Raw genomic sequence first — 17,329 nt, 5'->3', positions numbered from 1 at the left:
CCTTAAATGTCACTATCGTCCCTGCTTCCACCACCTCCGTCAGCGAATTCCAGGCACCCACTACCCTCTGTGGAAAAAACTTGCCTCATACATCTCCTCTAAACCTTGCCCCTCACACCTGAAACCTATGCACCCTAGTAATTGACCCCCCAACTCTGCGAAAAAGTCTCTGACTATCCACTCTGCCTATGCCCCTCATAATTTTGTAGACCTCTATCAGGAAGCCCCTCAACCTCCTTCGTTCCAGTGAGAACAAACCGAGTTTATTCAACCGCTCCTCATAGCTAATGCCCTCCATACCAGGCAACATTCTGGTAAATCTCTTCTGCACCCTCTCTAAAGCCTCCACATCCTTCTGGTAGTGTGGCGACCAGAATTGAACACTATACTCCAAGTGTGGCCTAACTAAGGTTCTATACAGCTGCAACATGACTTGCCAATTCTTATACTCAATGCCCCGGCCAATGAAGGCAAGCATGCCGTATGCCTTCTTGACTACCTTCTCCACCTGTGTTGCCCCTTTCATGTGATCTGTGGACCTGTACACCTAGATTTCTCTGACTGTCAATACTCTTCAGGGTTTTACCATTCACTGTATATTCCCTACCTGTATTAGACCTTCCAAAATGCATTCCCTCACATTTGTCCCGATTAAATTCCATCTGCCATCTCTCCGCCTAAGTCTCCAAACAATCTAAATCCTGCTGTATCCTCTGACATTCCCCATCGCTATCCGCAATTCCAACCTTTGGTCGTCCGCAAACGTACTAATCAGACTAGTTACATGTTCCTCCAAATCATTTATATATACTACGAACAGCAAAGGTCCCAGCAACATCTCCCTGTCTGCTCTTCCTCAGAGCCATACTGGTCTTATTTCCTAGTTCTCCCTCAATATTTTCACCTTCTGACCTATTGCTCCGGTACCCACTCCCCTGCCATTCTAGTTTAATTAATTACAGATGAACTTGAAAAAGAATTAAAGCAGCTTGAATACGAAATGAGGGAAAGAGAGAGAGAATGGGAGGTATAGATCAGGGGAAAAAAGAGAGGGGGAAAAGAAAAGGAGACAGAAGAAAGGGAAAAAGTGGGAGACTTTAAATTTTAGAAAACAGCCATGAAACCTGACAGCAGTTAAAATTGGAGGATGTAAAGAGAAACATACAGTTTGAGGATAGTGAGAAAGAGAGTCATAGTCGAAGGCTTGGTGGGGATCTATTTAAATATGACCAAGCATTGCCAAGGTTTGATGAGAAGGAGGTAGAAACCTTTTTCCATTTCATTTGAGAAGGCAGCTAAATAAATGAAATGGCCACAGGACATGTAGGTAAACCTGATTCAAACAAAGCTGGTAGGTAGGGGAAGTGGAGTGTTTGCATCACTACCAGAGGAGGTATCTGGGACGCATGAAGAGGTGAAAAAATCCATCTTCGGTGCATATGAACTAGTGCCTGAAGCCTACAGACAAAGGTTTAGAAATGTATGAAAGAACCTGGTCAAACATACATGGAGTTTAAAAGGATCAAACCGAGTAATTTTGATAGGTGGATAAGGGCTTTAAAAATAGACCAAACGTATGAAGCTCTCAAGAAATGATAATTCTGGAGGAGCTTAAAAATTCAATTCCTAATGTAGTGAGAACTCATGTGAAAGAGCAGTGATTTCAAACTGCAAGATTAGCAGCAGAAATGGCAGATGATTATGAATTAGACCAATGAGGAAACCGGAGCACACGGAGGAAACCCACGCAGGCACAGGGAGAAGGTGCAAACTCCACACAAACAGTAACCAGAGGCCGGAATTGAACCTGGGTCCCTGGAGCTGTGGGGCAGCAGTGAACATCGAACATAGTGCAAAAGGAGGCCACTCGGCCCATCGTGTCTGCACCGACCCACTTAAGCCCCCACCTCCACGACCCAACAACCCTTCCCAACCACGTTTTGGTCACTAAGGGCAATTTATCATGGTCAATCCACCTAACCTGCACGTCTTTGGACTGTGGGAGGAAGCCAGAGCACCCGGAGGAAACCAACGCAGACACGGGGAGAACGTGCAGACTCCGCACAGTGACCCAGCGGGGAATCAAACCTGGGACCCTGGTGCTGTGAAGCCAGTGCTATCCACTTGTGCTAACGTGCTTCCCCTGTGCTAACCACTATGACACTGTAGCCTTCTGCAGAGAATTAACTGGATCTTTTTGGAGAGAGTCAGTTAGATCCTTTGATCAGATTTCCAGAACCAAAGCTGAAACTGCACTGGAACCTTGGGACTCTGGAATTCCAGTGGAATAATATCCATTCATCGCCAGTTACTGGGCAGAACACAGCCTTTAGGGCTAATCCATTGGCCACCAGTCAATCAATCAAACTGAAACTCAACCCAGCTGTCAATAGACAATCGCCAGTAAAAACCATCACAGTGATCACTCCTGCAATGAAATCCTCTGCTGAATTTGAGGAACAAGCCTTAAAGACACATGTCCATTAATCATCTGTGAATCATAAATGCAACAGTAAAAATGAAAGGAAGGGAAAATAAGGCAACAAACAAAATAAACTGTCCCTTCAAACATCCCAGGACAGGTACAGAAGGACGTTAGATACAGATTAAAGCTCCCTCGACACTATCCCCGGCTTGGGTCACTGTCTGTGCGGACAGTGGTGTGGGGTTACTGGGTTATGGGATAGAGTGGAGGTGTTGACCTTGGGTAGGGTGCTCTTTCCAAGAGCCGGTGCAGACTCGATGGGCCGAATGGCCTCCTTCTGCACTGTAAATTCTATGACAAAAATTCTATGAGTCTGCACGTTCGCCCAGTGTCTGCGTGGGTTTCCTCTGGGTGCTCCGGTTTCCTCCCACAGTCCAAAGATGTGCAGGTCAGGTGGATTGGCCACACTAAATTGCCCTTAGTGTCTAAAAAGGCTGGGTGGGGATACTGGGTTCGGGTGGAGGTGTGGGGTGTTCTTTCCAAGGTTCGGTGCAGACTCGATGGGCTGAATGGCCTCCTTCTGCACTGTCAATTCTATGTCTATATGTCTATGTCTAAACAATCCAAGGACAGGTACATCAGAGGTTATGTACAGAGTACACTGTCCTCATCTAACACACCCATTGACAGGTACAGCACTGTGTTAGATACAGCATAAAGCTCCCTCTACACTGTCCTCATTGAACACTCCCAGGACAAGTACAGCACAGGGTTAGGTACAGAGTGAAGTTCCCTCTACTCCGCCACCATAAAACAAGCCCAGCAAAGATAGAGCACAGGGTTAGATACAGACTAAAGCTCCCTCTGCACCGTCCCCAACAAACACTCCAGACCAGCACCATAAAACCCTTGGCTGGCCAGTGTCCTCAAAATACCACATCTCCATGAACAAAAACAGCATGCACCTGGTTTTGGTTGCTCCTTGTCGATATGCTGATCTTCAATGGTTCCAATACCAGCGCTGAACATCACGGGTTTCACCCACTCTCTCCTCTCTTGACCAGGGAGCAGCAACCCAAATGAACGGGCAAATCCTTCAAGTCAAACAAGATACCAGTCAAATCCAAAGACACATAAGCCCGCACCTACGAGATTTGAACAGATCCAGGAGGCCCCAGCACTAACTCATTCTCAGAACCTGACCAAATCCAGGAGGCCCCAGCATTAACTTCTTCCCAGAACATGTCCAGATCCAGGAGGCCCCAGCACTAGCCCCTTCCCAGATCCTGACCAAATCAAGGAGGCCCCAGGACTAACTCCATTCCAGATCCTGACCCGATCCAGGAGGCCCCAGCATTAATCCCTTCCCAGAACCTGACCAGATCCAGCAAGCCCCAGCACAAACTCCTTCCCAGAAATTGACCAGATCCAAGAGGCCCCAGCACCAACTCCTTCCCAGAACCTGATCAAATCCAGAATGCCCCAGCATTAACTCCTTCCCAGAATCTGACCGATTCAGGAGGCCCCAGCACCAACTCCTCACCAGAATCTGACCAGATGCAGGAGGCCCCAGCACCAACTCCTTTCCAGAATGTGACCAGATCCAGGAGTCCCCAGCATTGACCACTTTCCAGAAACTGACCACATCCAGGAGTCCCCAGCATTGACTCCCTTCCCAGAATCTGAGCAGATCCATGAGGCCCCAGCATTGACCCCTTCCCAGAATCTGACCAGATCCAAGAGGCCCCAGCACCAACTCCTTCCCAGAACCTGATCAAATCCAGAATGCCCCAGCATTAACCCCTTTCCAGAACCGGACCAGATCCAGGAAGCCCCAGCATTAACCCCTTCCCAGAACATGACCAAATCCGGGAGGCCCCAGCTCTAACCTCTTCCCACAACCTGGCCTGATCCCGGAGGCCCCAGCATTGATCCCTTCCCAGAATCTGACCAGATCCAGGAAGCCTCAGCATTGACCCCTTACCAGAATCTGACCAGATCCAAGAGGCCCCAGCACCAACTCCTTCCCAGAATCTGACCAGATCCAGGAGGCCCCAGCATTGACCCCTTCCCAGAATCTGACCAGATCCAGGAAGGCCCAGCATTGACCCCTTCCCAGAATCTGACCAGATCCAGGAGGCCCCAGCATTAACTCCTTCCCAGAATTTGACCAGATCCAGGAGGCCCCAGCACTACCTCCTTCCCAGGTCCTGGCCAAATCCAGGAGGCCCCAGCACCAACTCCTTCCCAGAATATGACCAGATCCAGGAGGCCCCAGCATTGACCCCTTCCCAGAATCTGACCAGATCCAGGAAGGCCCAGCATTGACCCCTTCCCAGAATCTGACCAGATCCAGGAGACCCCAGCTTTAACTCCTTCCCAGAATTTGACCAGATCCAGGAGGCCCCAGCACTACCTCCTTCCCAGGTCCTGGCCAAATCCAGGAGGCCCCAGCACTAACTCCTTCCCAGAACCTGACCAGATGCAGGAGGCCCCTGCATTAACTCCTTCCCAGAACATGAGCAAATCCAGGAGGCCCCAGCTCTAACCTCTTACCACAACCTGGCCAGATCCAGGAAGCCCCAGCATTGGCCCCTTACCAGAATCTGACCAGATCCAGGAGGCCCCAGCACCAACTCCTCACCAGAATCTGACCAGATGCAGGAGGCCCCAGCACCAACTCCTTTCCAGAATCTGACCAGATCCAGGAGTCCCCAGCATTGACCACTTTCCAGAATCTGACCACATCCAGAAGTCCCCAGCATTGACTCCATTCCCAGAATCTGAGCAGATCCAGGAAGCCCCAGCATTGACCCCCTTCCCAGAATCTGACCAGATCTAGGAGGCCCCAGCACCAACTCCTTCCCAGAAACTGACCAGATCCAGGAGGCCCAGCATTAACCCCTTCCCAGAACCTGACCAGATCCAGCAAATCCCAGCACTAACCCCTTTCCAGAAACTGTCCAGATCCAGGAGGCCCCAGCATTGGCCCCTTCCCAGAATCTGACCAGATCCAGAGGCTCTAGCATTGACCCCTTCCCAGAATCTGAACAGATCCAAGAGGCCCCAGCACAAACTCCTTCCCAGAACTTGACCAGATCCAGGAGGCCCCAGCACCAACTCCTTCCCAGAACCTGACCAAATCTAGGAGGCCCTAGCATTAACCCCTTTCCAGAACCTGACCAGATCCAGGAAGCCACAGCATTGAACCCTTCCCAGATCCAGGAGGCCCCAGCACCAATTCCTTCTCAGAACCTGACCAAATCTAGGAGGCCCCAGCATTAACCCCTTTCCAGAAACTGTCCAGATCCAGGAGGCCCCAGCATTGGCCCCTTCCCAGAATCTGACCAGATCCAGAGGCTCTAGCATTGACCCCTTCCCAGAATCTGAACAGATCCAAGAGGCCCCAGCACTAACCCCTTTCCAGAACCTGACCAGATCCAGGAGGCCCCAGCACTAACCCCTTTCCAGAACATGACCAGTCCCAGGAGGCCCCAGCACTAACCCCTTTCCAGAACCTGACCAGATCCAGGAGGCCCCAGCATCAACTCCTTCCCAGAACCTGACCAGATCCAGGAGGCCCCAGCATCAACTCCTTCCCAGAACCTGACCAGATCCTGGAGGCTGCAGCACTAACCCCTTCTCAGAAATTGACAAGATCCAGGAGGCCCCAGCACTAACTCCTTCCCAGAATCTGACCAGATCCAAGAGGCCCCAGCATGAAACCTTTTCCCGACCTTAATAGGTCCAGGAATTTACCATTCACAATGCCCAGACTTCTTGATGCCTGCCATGACTTGCCTGCCAAGACGGGCTCTCCAAACTTGTTCCCATAATCAGAAGCTCCATTACTGGCCTCTATTGCCACCTCAAGGGGCCTCGCAAAGTTCTCAGGATAAATGAATGTCTGATCTTCCCAGGGTTGCGGGTACTCTGAAAAATATAGAATAAATTTATCACACAAATCACTGCATACTGGGGAATCTGTGGTAGAAACAGTTGTTGTGGTCGAACTAAGCCAAGCTGACACTGGCACACGAGGAGCAAACCAATGAAAATGCTGACACAACGAGGTGCAGGGATTTAATGCTTAGGGGCACAAAGAGGTCCGCTTACAGATAGTGACAGACACCGAGAGTGGACTCAAACATGAAGCCAAATAGAGTACCTGGACACAGAAGATTACCAAAGCAGTAGCCTACAATCCCAGCAATGGCATGTGCCCCTCGTCCTGTGCACTGGATGTCGCGGATACGACCCCCGGTTCCAGTGGTAGCACCACTGAAAGGAGCAACACCTGAAAGGTAGACAAAAACAGTTAATACTGAATAATAGCACAATATCCGACGCACCCAACACGGAGAACCACATCTCAGTAACACACCAAACATAGAATCATATCTCACTAACATGTCCAACATTAAGAATCACATCTCACTAACATAGGCAATACTGAGAATCAGATCTCACTAACATGCCAGACACTGAGAATCACATCTCACTAAAATGTCCAACATGGAAAATCACACCTCACTGACTGGTCCAACAATGAGAATCACATCTCACTAACATGCCTGACAAGGAGAACCAAGGCTCATGAACATGCTCGGCACTGAGGATCACATCTCACTAACATGCCCAACACCGAGAATCACATCGCACTAACTTGTCCGACACGGAGAATCGCATCTCATAAACATGCCAGACACTTAGAATCACATCTCACTAACATGCCTAACACGGAGAACCAAGCCTCACGAACATGCCTGACGCTGAGAATCACATCTCTCTAACATGCCCGACACGGAAAATCACATCTCACAAACATGCCAGACACTGAGAATCACATCTCACTAACACAAAAACAGTTAATACTTAATAATAGCACAATATCCCACGCACCCAACACCAAGAATCACGTCTCACTAACACGTTTAATACTGAGAATCAGATCTCACTAACATGCCTGACAATCAGAATCACATCTCACTAACACGCCCGACACTGGGAATCACATCTCAATAACACGCCTGTCACGGAAAAGCAGAACCAAGCCTCACGAACATGCCTGTGTCATGTGAATGTCCCTTTAAGAAAGGTTTTTGTCTTGTCACATGGCTTCAGCTGGGCTGTAGAAACCACTGCCGAAAAACAAACAACTTCAAATATGGTTTCATTTTTCACCTTTTCACTTGCACTTAACAGTAAACATACATTTCAAAACATTAAAACAGGCAAACATTTCCAATAATACAGTCCATTTTCAGTTCTTTGTTTTCCACCATCGAACTACTTCTCTTCATCACATTCAAGACAAAGCATCGACTAAAACATTTTCACGCCCTGCCACACGTATAAGTGTTAAATGAAATGGCTGTAATAATAAACTCCATCGAAACAGTCTGGCTTTTTTATCCCTGAATCTCTCCAAAATGTCAATGGATTCTGATCAGTATATATAATTGTTTCAGACGAATTGTTGGTGACATAAATTTTAAAATGTTGCAAAGTCAGCACCAAGCTCAAAGTCTCCTTTTCAATTGTTGAATACTTCCTCTGGTGATCATTTAATCTTTTGGAAAAATACCCAATAGGTTCCTCTATTCCTTTGTTGGCTTCTTGCAAGAACACAGCACCTATGCCCACATCACTCGCATCGATACCTTGAATGGTTTTGTATAATTTGGGGTGGCCAACACAGGAGCAGTGGTTAACACAGCCTTCAGGCCGTCAAATGCCTTTTGACACTCCGTTGTCCACTGAAATTTGCTACGCCCCTTCAGCAAATCCGTCCGTGGAGCAACCATGCTGCTAAGATTCGGCAGAAATTTACGGTAATAACTGCTCATGCCAAGAAATCTCATTATTTCCCTTTGTGTCGAGGGTATTGGAAACTTCTCAATAACTTTTGTTTTCACATCCCGTGGGACCATTTGTCCATGAACAATTGTATGTGCAAGGAACGTGACTTGGGTTTTTCCAAACTCACTTTTGGCTAGGTTTACCACCAAACCCGCCTCCTGAAGTCGATCGATTAACTCCATCAGATGCTTCAAATGTTCTTTCCATGTTGGATTAAAAATCACAGATCGTCTATGTCCACTACCTTTCTATAGTCCACACACAATCGTTGGGTACCATCTGGTTTCGGTACCATCACTATGAATGAGCTCCATTGGCTGCAACCCACTTCACTTTTGCCATTTTGAAGCATACTTTCAATTTCTTTTTGAACCTGTGCCAATTTTAGAGTGTTAAGTCTATATGGATGTTGTTTAATTGGAACAGCATTTCCCACATCTACATCACATATAGCCATTTTAGTACTTAGAACATAGAACATTACAGCGCAGTACAGGCCCTTCGGCCCTCGATGTTGCGCCGACCTGGGAAACCATTCTAAAGCCCATCTACACTATTCCCTTATCTTCCATATGTTTAAATGCCCTTAATGTTGGCGAGTCCACTACTGTTGCAGGCAGGGCATTCCATGCCCTTACTACTCTCTGAGTAAAGAATCTACCTCTGACATCTGTCCTATATCTATCTCCCCTCAATTTAAAGCTATGTCCCCTCGTGCTAGCCATCACCATCCGAGGAAAAAGGCTCTCACTGTCCACCCTATCTAACACTCTGATCATCTTGTATGCCTCAATTAAGTCACCTCTTAACCTTCTTCTCTCTAACGAAAACAGCCTCAAGTCCCTCAGCCTTTCCTCATAAGACCTTCCCTCCATACCAGGCATCAGCCTGGTAAATCTCCTCTGCACCCTTTCCAATGCTTCCACATCCTTCCTATAATGCGGCGACCAGAACTGCACGCAATACTCCAAATGCGGCCGCACCAGAGTTTTGTACAGCTGCAACATGACCTCATGGCTCCGAAACTCAATCCCTCTACCAATAAAAGTCTTAACAACCCTCTCAACCTGGGTGGCAACTTTCAGGGATCTATGTACATGGACACCGAGATCTCTCTGCTCATCCACACTACCAAGAATCTTACCATTAGCCCAGTACTCTGGATTCCTGTTACTCCTTCCAAAATGAATCAACTCACACTTTTCTGCATTAAAAGCCATTTGCCACCTCTCAGCCCAGCTCTGCAGGTTATCTATGTCCCTCTGTAACCTGCAACATCCTTCTGCACTGTCCACAACTCCACCAACTTTAGTGTCATCTGCAAATTTACTCACCCATCCTTCTACACCCTCCTCCATGTGAGTGTCCCTTTAAGAAAGGTTTTTGTCTTATCACATGACTTCAGTCATTTTCGTGGATGGTGGCTGAGAGTTTTACTTTCGCTTTCACATTTGGCTGCTGTTGACTCAGACAGATAAGTGTTTTTCCCTGTCTCTCTATTTTCATTTTAAAGAGTTGTTCCAAGAAAAAAAAAACCATTGATTATAGCTACCTGCTGTTTTGGTAACTTAAAAGATATAGTTTGCTTTCCGGAATGATTTATATCTGATGAGACGGGGTCAGAATCTCAGGAAAAGCCAATCTTATTCAAGTGAGAATGCAGAGTACTGGGCCACACCCTTGAAAAGGGGTTTTTGGTTTATGGGATTCTGTTTTTTAGTGAACAATACCGCACAGAAACAGCCCTTTTAAGCCTGGTACCTGCCTAAACTAAAACCGTAGGCACTTACGGAGTTCGTATCCTTCCATTCCCACCCTATTCAGAAATTTGTCCAGATGCCTCCTAAGTGCCGCTATCGTATCTGCTCTCATCACTTCCCCAGGCAGCACGTTCCATATATTTATTACCCTTGGTGTAAAAAACTTGACTCGCACATCTATTCTAAACTTTTCCCCATGCACGTTTAACCTATGTCCCCTAGTACTTGACTCTCTGACCCTAGGAAAGAGCCTCTGACTATCCACTCTGTCCATGCAACTCATAATCTTGTAGATCTCGATCAGGTCGCCTCTCAACCTCCGTCGTTCCAGTGAGAACAGACTGAGTTCATTTAACCTCTCATCAAAACTAATGCCCTCCATAACAGGCAACATCCTGGTAAACCGCTTCTGTACCCTCTCCAAAGCAGGGGAATTTGAATTGGAATAGTTATGGGGTTTACCATAAAAGTTCAATACGCCCGACATGGGGTCCATGACCCGCAGACCCTGATAAAGTTGATCGATGGTCCAAAGAACCCCCTCACCCGAAGAAGTTAGCCATCTGGGAACAGCTACAGTGCTTATAGAATATGTACGGTCTCCATCCGTTAGATGGTGTACAGATTCTGTCTGTGATGGTTAATCCACGCGATAGTAAAATACTCTCGACGGAAGTTCGGTCAGCCCTAGACGACGATTTACAAAATCTGGAAGAGGGCGGGCAGGCAATTAAAGATTGGCTATTAAGATTCAACCCACCTAAAACTGACTGGGGGTAAATAATATCCTGTGTTCAAAAGCATTTGGAGGATCTCACAGACAATGAGGAAAGGATTAGAACAGTTGGAAGGAGCATTCCAGAATGGAACTCCAGGCAGGAGGAAGGAATTGGGATGAGAGTACCCGAGGACCATTCAAAACCGCTTTTGTCGCTGATTTGAGACCTGAATTGTCTAATGCCCTAAACATAGTTTTTCCTGACTGGGAGCTAGTGAGTACTACCTTCAGGGCCTTAATAGAACGATGCATTCAACTGGACCGTGGCTTGGAGGTTAAAGTCCGAGCTCTCCGTCCTAGCCCCAGCCCGACGCAGCAGCCACTGCAAGTAGCGCAGAAACCCCAGCAAAAATTACTACTCCTCCTCCAGTAACATCAACCCCGGCCCTTGTTCTTGCTCCAATAAAGGATTTTAGGAAAACGGGAAAATGTCATTTTTGTGGTAAAGACGGCCATTGGGCGAAATCATGTCTTTTCAGAATACATGGGAGCCAAGGACATGAAGACAACCGGGACTCATACTACCGATACGCCCCGTGACTCATACTACAGGGATCCACCCCGAGACACGTATCACCAGGACTCGTACATAGATCAACATAGGCCACGGCCACTTTCACCACAAAGAGACAAACTCAATGACGATGACGCTTTTGTCGACAGGTGCACCAGATTAGCCCCACGACACAAGAGGGCGCTGCTCGACGCAGCAAAAAACTAACTGATCTCATTTTCAGTGAGTCTATTCACGTAGCGCTACACGCTTTAATTGAGAACAGAAAGGATGGACTGTGCATATCACTGAGAGTGGGAGGCCAACAAATAGAATTTGTTTTTGATATTGGAGCTAAATTAACCTGTCTTCCCCAAAAATATGCTCACTTGTTTCCCTTAAAGACAGGTGATTGAAGCTTCTGCAGCAGTGGGTGATCCATTAACCCTTTAAAAAAGAGTCCATGTTGCTTGAATTTGGCGCACATGAACTGATGGCCTCCATCTGGATGGGCCCAGTAACCCAGGCCCTTCTGGGCATGGATATACTAGCCCAATTAAATTGTTCCAAAAGTCACATGGTCCATCAGAAACCTCAAAAAGAGCCAACTAGAGCACCACCCAATTTGGGCCAAGGACAAAAATGACTGTGGCCTATTAAACATAGAACCAGCATCCTTCACTGGAGTAGCACCACCATGTACCAAACAGTACCCCATTAACCCCTCCTCAATTGAGGGAATACAACCTGTAGTGAAGCAATTGGAAGACAGTAGTGGTGCGAGTTCATAGTTCGCCAAACAGTCCAGTGTTGGCCTGTCGAGAAGGCTAATGGCACATGGCACCTGACTATTGACTATAGAAGGGCCAACCAATACATTGCCAGAAAAGCTCCTTTGTTAGCCGATCCACCCACCATATATAATGCCTTAACACCAGACCTTCAATGGTTTTCAGTTATAGACATGGCCAATTGCCTTTGGTCAGTACCACTGGCAGAGGAGGTGCAACCATGGTTTGCTTTCACCATCAGACAACCATACACATGGACCAGACTACCACAAGGGTTTCACAACAGCCCTACTGCTTTTCACATCGCTCCACAGGACATTAGATGGGTCGTTTTTTGTACAGTATGTGCAGGAGGGTTTCCTGACACAATATGTTGACAGGCCAACAAGAGGCGAGGCCACGTTGGATTTGGTTTTGGGTAATGAACCAGGCCAGGTGTTGGATTTGGAGGTAGGAGAGCACTTTGGGGACAGTGACCACAATTCGGTGACGTTTACGTTAGTGATGGAAAGGGATAAGTATACCCCGCAGGGCAAGAGGTATAGCTGGGGGAAGGGCAATTATGATGCCTATTGCTTTTCACATCGCTCCACAGGACCACCTGAGGGAACTGCCTGATATGCCCTCCACCATTATCCAATACATAGATGTCATCCTGGTGGCCTCCATTGATGAAGAAGACCATGAAAGAGACTTGCGTGTCCTTTTAGACCACCTTAGCTACAATGGACACAAAGTCAGCTTCGCCAAAGCACAAATTTCTCAAGATGAAGTTGTCTACTTAGGTCAGAAAATATCTAAAGGCAAAAGAGAACGTACCCAGGATAGAACGTCTGCAATCAAAGCCACCAAAGAGCCTACAACTGTCCAGAAGGTGAGATCCTTTTTGGGACTATGCAACTTTAACAGAAACTGGATTGATTCATTTACTCAGATGGCTCAACCATTAAATGACCTCCTAAAAGGCAACCGAAAATCAAAAGACACGGTTGACCTCACAACGGAACAGAAAAAGTCATTCTTGAACCTGAAACAGGCCAAGTGCTCAGGACTTGCTCTAGGAATTCCAAACAATGGAAAGCCGTTCACCATGTTTGTTCATGAGAAAGAAGGGTACATGACAGTAGTACTAGCCCAAGAACATGGTGACCAGCTAAGACCAGTAGGATACTACTCCGTCAAACTGGACAACATGGTCCTGGCATATGGCATGGAAGCCACATGTCGAGCTGTGATGGCTACAGCAGGCCTTGTCCTTGATCAGCAATTGACCATTAAATGTCCCCATGCCGTCCATTCTCTACTCTCCATGCACAGAGTATCACAAGTCACAACAGCCAGGTGGACCAGATGGACAGCAGTTTTGGAAGCACCTAGGCCGGGATTCTCCGACACCCCCCCCCGCTGGGTCGGAGAATTCCCGGGGGGAGGCGCGAATCCCGCCCCGACGCCGGCTGCCGTATTCTCGGGCGCCGTTTTCAGGCGGTGGCGGGATTCCCGCCACGCCGGTCGTTGACAGCGGCTCCCCCCCCCGGCGATTCTCCAGGCCCCGATGGGCCGAGCGGCCGTCCATTTTTGGCCAGTCCTGCCGGCGTGAATTACTCACCTCACGCACGGCGGGACCTGGCAGGTGAGTATGTGGGGGCTGTCCTCGGGGGAGGGGGTGGTGGATCCGACCGGGGGGGGGGGGGGGGTGGCGGTGGCCTGTCCCGCGATCGGGGCCCACCGATCTGCAGGTGGGCTTGTTCCATGGGGGCACTTTTCTTCCACGCCATGTTGCCCGGGGGACGGCGCGAAAATACGCTGGCCGTTCCGCGCATGCGCGAGATCACGCCAGCCGTTCGGCGTCGGCCGGCACAGCGGCAGTGCCTCCGCCATCCACCTAACCCCCGAAAACGCGGAGAATTCCGCACTTACAGGGACTGTTGACGCCGGAGTGGTTGGCGCCGGTTCTCCCGCCGGCGTGAGGACTTAGTCCCCAGAAGGGAGAATCCCGGCCCTAATCTTTACTTCCACCGTACAAGCCCCGTAAATACAGCATCTTTGCTCCCGCTTCCCGAGGAGCAAAAGGGGGGAGAAGAAGAACATGACTGTGTGGAAGTAATAGAGGAAATGGAGGAGGCATGCCTGATCGAAGAAGAACCACTACAAAATCCAGATTTGGTTCTATTTACAGGTGGTTCCTCCTTTATTGACAAGGATATCCGAAAGGCTGAATGGGCAGTCACAAGCCTGTACAAATCCCGAATTGAGGGCACTAGCAGAAGCATGTCGTGTGGCAAAAGATCAAACAGCTAACATCTATACAGACTCCAGATACGGTTTTGGAGTAGCCCATGATTTTGGCCACTTGTGGAGAAAAAGAGGATTCCTCACCACAGCAGGGACACCTATCCGAAATGGGAAGGAAGTACAAGACCTCCTGGAAGCCGTAACGTTTCCAAAAGAAGTATCCAAGAAAACACTATATAAGCACAAGGAAACGCCCTTGCAGACCAAGCAGCAAAGGAAGCTGCCTCCCAGTGGGATTCTTCAGAAGAACCAAGGCACACCTATAAATTGGGAGTGACCAATTTATTACAAAATCTACATGAAATGCAACATAACTCGACAGAAATGGTCATGGTTAGACTCAGGTATCCAGTTGTATGATGATGATATTTGGAGACAAGTTCAGATTGATAAACCAGTTGCACCACAGGCACTGCTGCCACTTCTGGCCCAACAGATCCATTCATGGGAACATTTAGCCCCTCAACAGATGATGGGCGGACGATTCCAGAAAAGTTGGTGTGGCAAAGGATTCAAAAAACATGCACAATTGGTATCAAACATCTGTGTAACCTGTCAAAAGAACAAACAAAGAACAAAGAACAAAGAAATGTACAGCACAGGAACAGGCCCTTCGGCCCTCCAAGCCCGTGCCGACCATACTGCCCGACTAAACTACAATCTTCTACACTTCCTGGGTCCGTATCCTTCTATTCCCATCCTATTCATATATTTGTCAAGATGCCCCTTAAATGTCCCTATCGTCCCTGCCTCCACTACCTCCTCCGGTAGTGAGTTCCAGGCACCCACTACCCTCTGCGTAAAAAACTTGCCTCGTACATCTACTCTAAACTTTGCCCCTCTCACCTTAAACCTATGCCCCCTAGTAATTGACCCCTCTACCCTGGGGAAAAGCCTCTGACTATCCACTCTGTCTATGCCCCTCATAATTTTGTATACCTCTATCAGGTCGCCCCTCAACCTCCTTCGTTCCAGTGAGAACAAACCGAGTTTATTCAATCGCTCCTCATAGCTTATGCCCTCCATACCAGGCAACATTCTGGTAAATCTCTTCTGCACCCTCTCTAAAGCCTCCACATCCTTCTGGTAGTGTGGCGACCAGAATTGAACACTATACTCCAAGTGTGGCCTAACTAAGGTTCTATACAGCTGCAACATGACTTGCCAATTCTTATACTCAATGCCCCGGCCAATGAAGGCAAGCATGCCGTATGCCTTCTTGACTACCTTCTCCACCTGTGTAGCCCCTTTCAGTGATCTGTGGACCTGTACTCCTAGATCTCTTTGACTTTCAATACTCTTGAGGGTTCTACCATTCACTGTATATTCCCTACCTGCATTAGCCCTTCCAAAATGCATTACCTCACATTTGTCCAGGTTAAACTCCATCTGCCATCTCTCCGCCCAAGTCTCCAGACAATCTAAATCCTGCTGTATCCTCAGACAGTCCTCATCGCTATCCGCAATTCCACCAACCTTTGTGTCGTCTGCAAACTTACTAATCAGACCAGTTACATTTTCCTCCAAATCATTTATATATACTACAAAGAGCAAAGGTCCCAGCACTGATCCCTGTGGAACACCACTGGTCACAGCCCTCCAATTAGAAAAGCATCCCTCCATTGCTACCCTCTGCCTTCTATGGCCTAGCCAGTTCTGTATCCACCTTGCCAGTTCACCCCTGATCCCGTGTGACTTCACCTTTTGTACTAGTCTACCATGAGGGACCTTGTCAAAGGCCTTACTGAAGTCCATATAGACAACATCTACTGCCCTACCTGCATCAATCATCTTAGTGACCTCCTCGAAAAACTCTATCAAGTTAGTGAGACACGACCTCCCCTTCACAAAACCGTGCTGCCTCTCACTAATACGTCCATTTGCTTCCAAATGGGAGTAGATCCTGTCTCGAAGAATTCTCTCCAGTAATTTCCCTACCACTGAAGTAAGGCTCACCGGCCTGTAGTTCCCGGGATTATCCCTGCCACCCTTCTTAAACAGAGGAACAACATTGGCTATTCTCCAGTCCTCCGGGACATCCCCTGAAGACAGCGAGGATCCAAAGATTTCTGTCAAGGCCTCAGCAATTTCCTCTCCAGCCTCCTTCAGTATTCTGGGGTAGATCCCATCCGGCCCTGGGGACTTATCTACCTTAATATTTTTTAAGACACCCAACACCTCGTCTTTTTGGATCACAATGTGACCCAGGCTATCTACACCCCCTTCTCCAGACTCAACATCTACCAATTCCTTCTCTTTGGTGAATACTGATGCAAAGTATTCATTTAGTACCTCGCCCATTTCCTCTGGCTCCACACATAGATTCCCTTGCCTATCCTTCAGTGGGCCAACCCTTTCCCTGGCTACCCTCTTGCTTTTTATGTAAGTGTAAAAAGCCTTGGGATTTTCCTTAACCCTATTTGCCAATGACTTTTCATGACCCCTTCTAGCCCTCCTGACTCCCTGCTTAAGTTCCTTCCTACTTTCCTTATATGCCACACAGGCTTCGTCTGTTCCCAGCCTTTTAGCCCTGACAAATGCCTCCTTTTTCTTTTTGACGAGGCCTACAATATCATTCGTCATCCAAGGTTCCCGAAAATTGCCGTATTTGTCTTTCTTCCTCACAGGAACATGCCTGTCCTGTATTCCTATCAACTGACACTTGAAAGCCTCCCACATGTCAGATGTTGATTTGCCCTCAAACATCCGCCCCCAATCTATGCTCTTCAGTTCCCGCCTAATATTGTTATAATTAGCCTTCCCCCAATTTAGCACATTCATCCTCGGACCACTCTTATCCTTGTCCACCAGTACTTTAAAACTTACTGAATTGTGGTCACTGTTACCGAAATGCTCCCCTACTGAAACTTAGGATCTATAACATCAATGCCCCAGCTAAAAGCTCCTGCCCCTGCAGGACCATTCCAG

General features: G+C 47.9%; 1 protein-coding gene across 3 annotated transcripts in view; it reads right to left on the bottom strand.

Annotated features, from left to right (window-relative positions):
• The window catches only part of pfas (phosphoribosylformylglycinamidine synthase), a 465,594-nt gene that overhangs the window by 183,693 nt on the left and 264,572 nt on the right, over positions 1-17,329 (bottom strand). For all 3 annotated transcript variants that reach the window (XM_072471967.1, XM_072471969.1, XM_072471968.1), the window contains 3 exons: positions 6,594-6,722; positions 6,227-6,358; positions 3,391-3,519 (listed from right to left, as the gene is read on the bottom strand). In XM_072471967.1, the coding sequence (XP_072328068.1) occupies positions 3,391-3,519; positions 6,227-6,358; positions 6,594-6,722 (390 nt within the window). The remainder of the gene's footprint in view (positions 1-3,390; positions 3,520-6,226; positions 6,359-6,593; positions 6,723-17,329) is intronic.

This window comes from Scyliorhinus torazame, chromosome 13, assembly GCF_047496885.1.
Source record: "Scyliorhinus torazame isolate Kashiwa2021f chromosome 13, sScyTor2.1, whole genome shotgun sequence".
Taxonomy (NCBI): domain Eukaryota; kingdom Metazoa; phylum Chordata; class Chondrichthyes; order Carcharhiniformes; family Scyliorhinidae; genus Scyliorhinus; species Scyliorhinus torazame.
The sequence above is the reverse complement of the archived record's forward strand: the minus strand, read 5'-3'. Positions and strand labels throughout refer to the sequence as shown.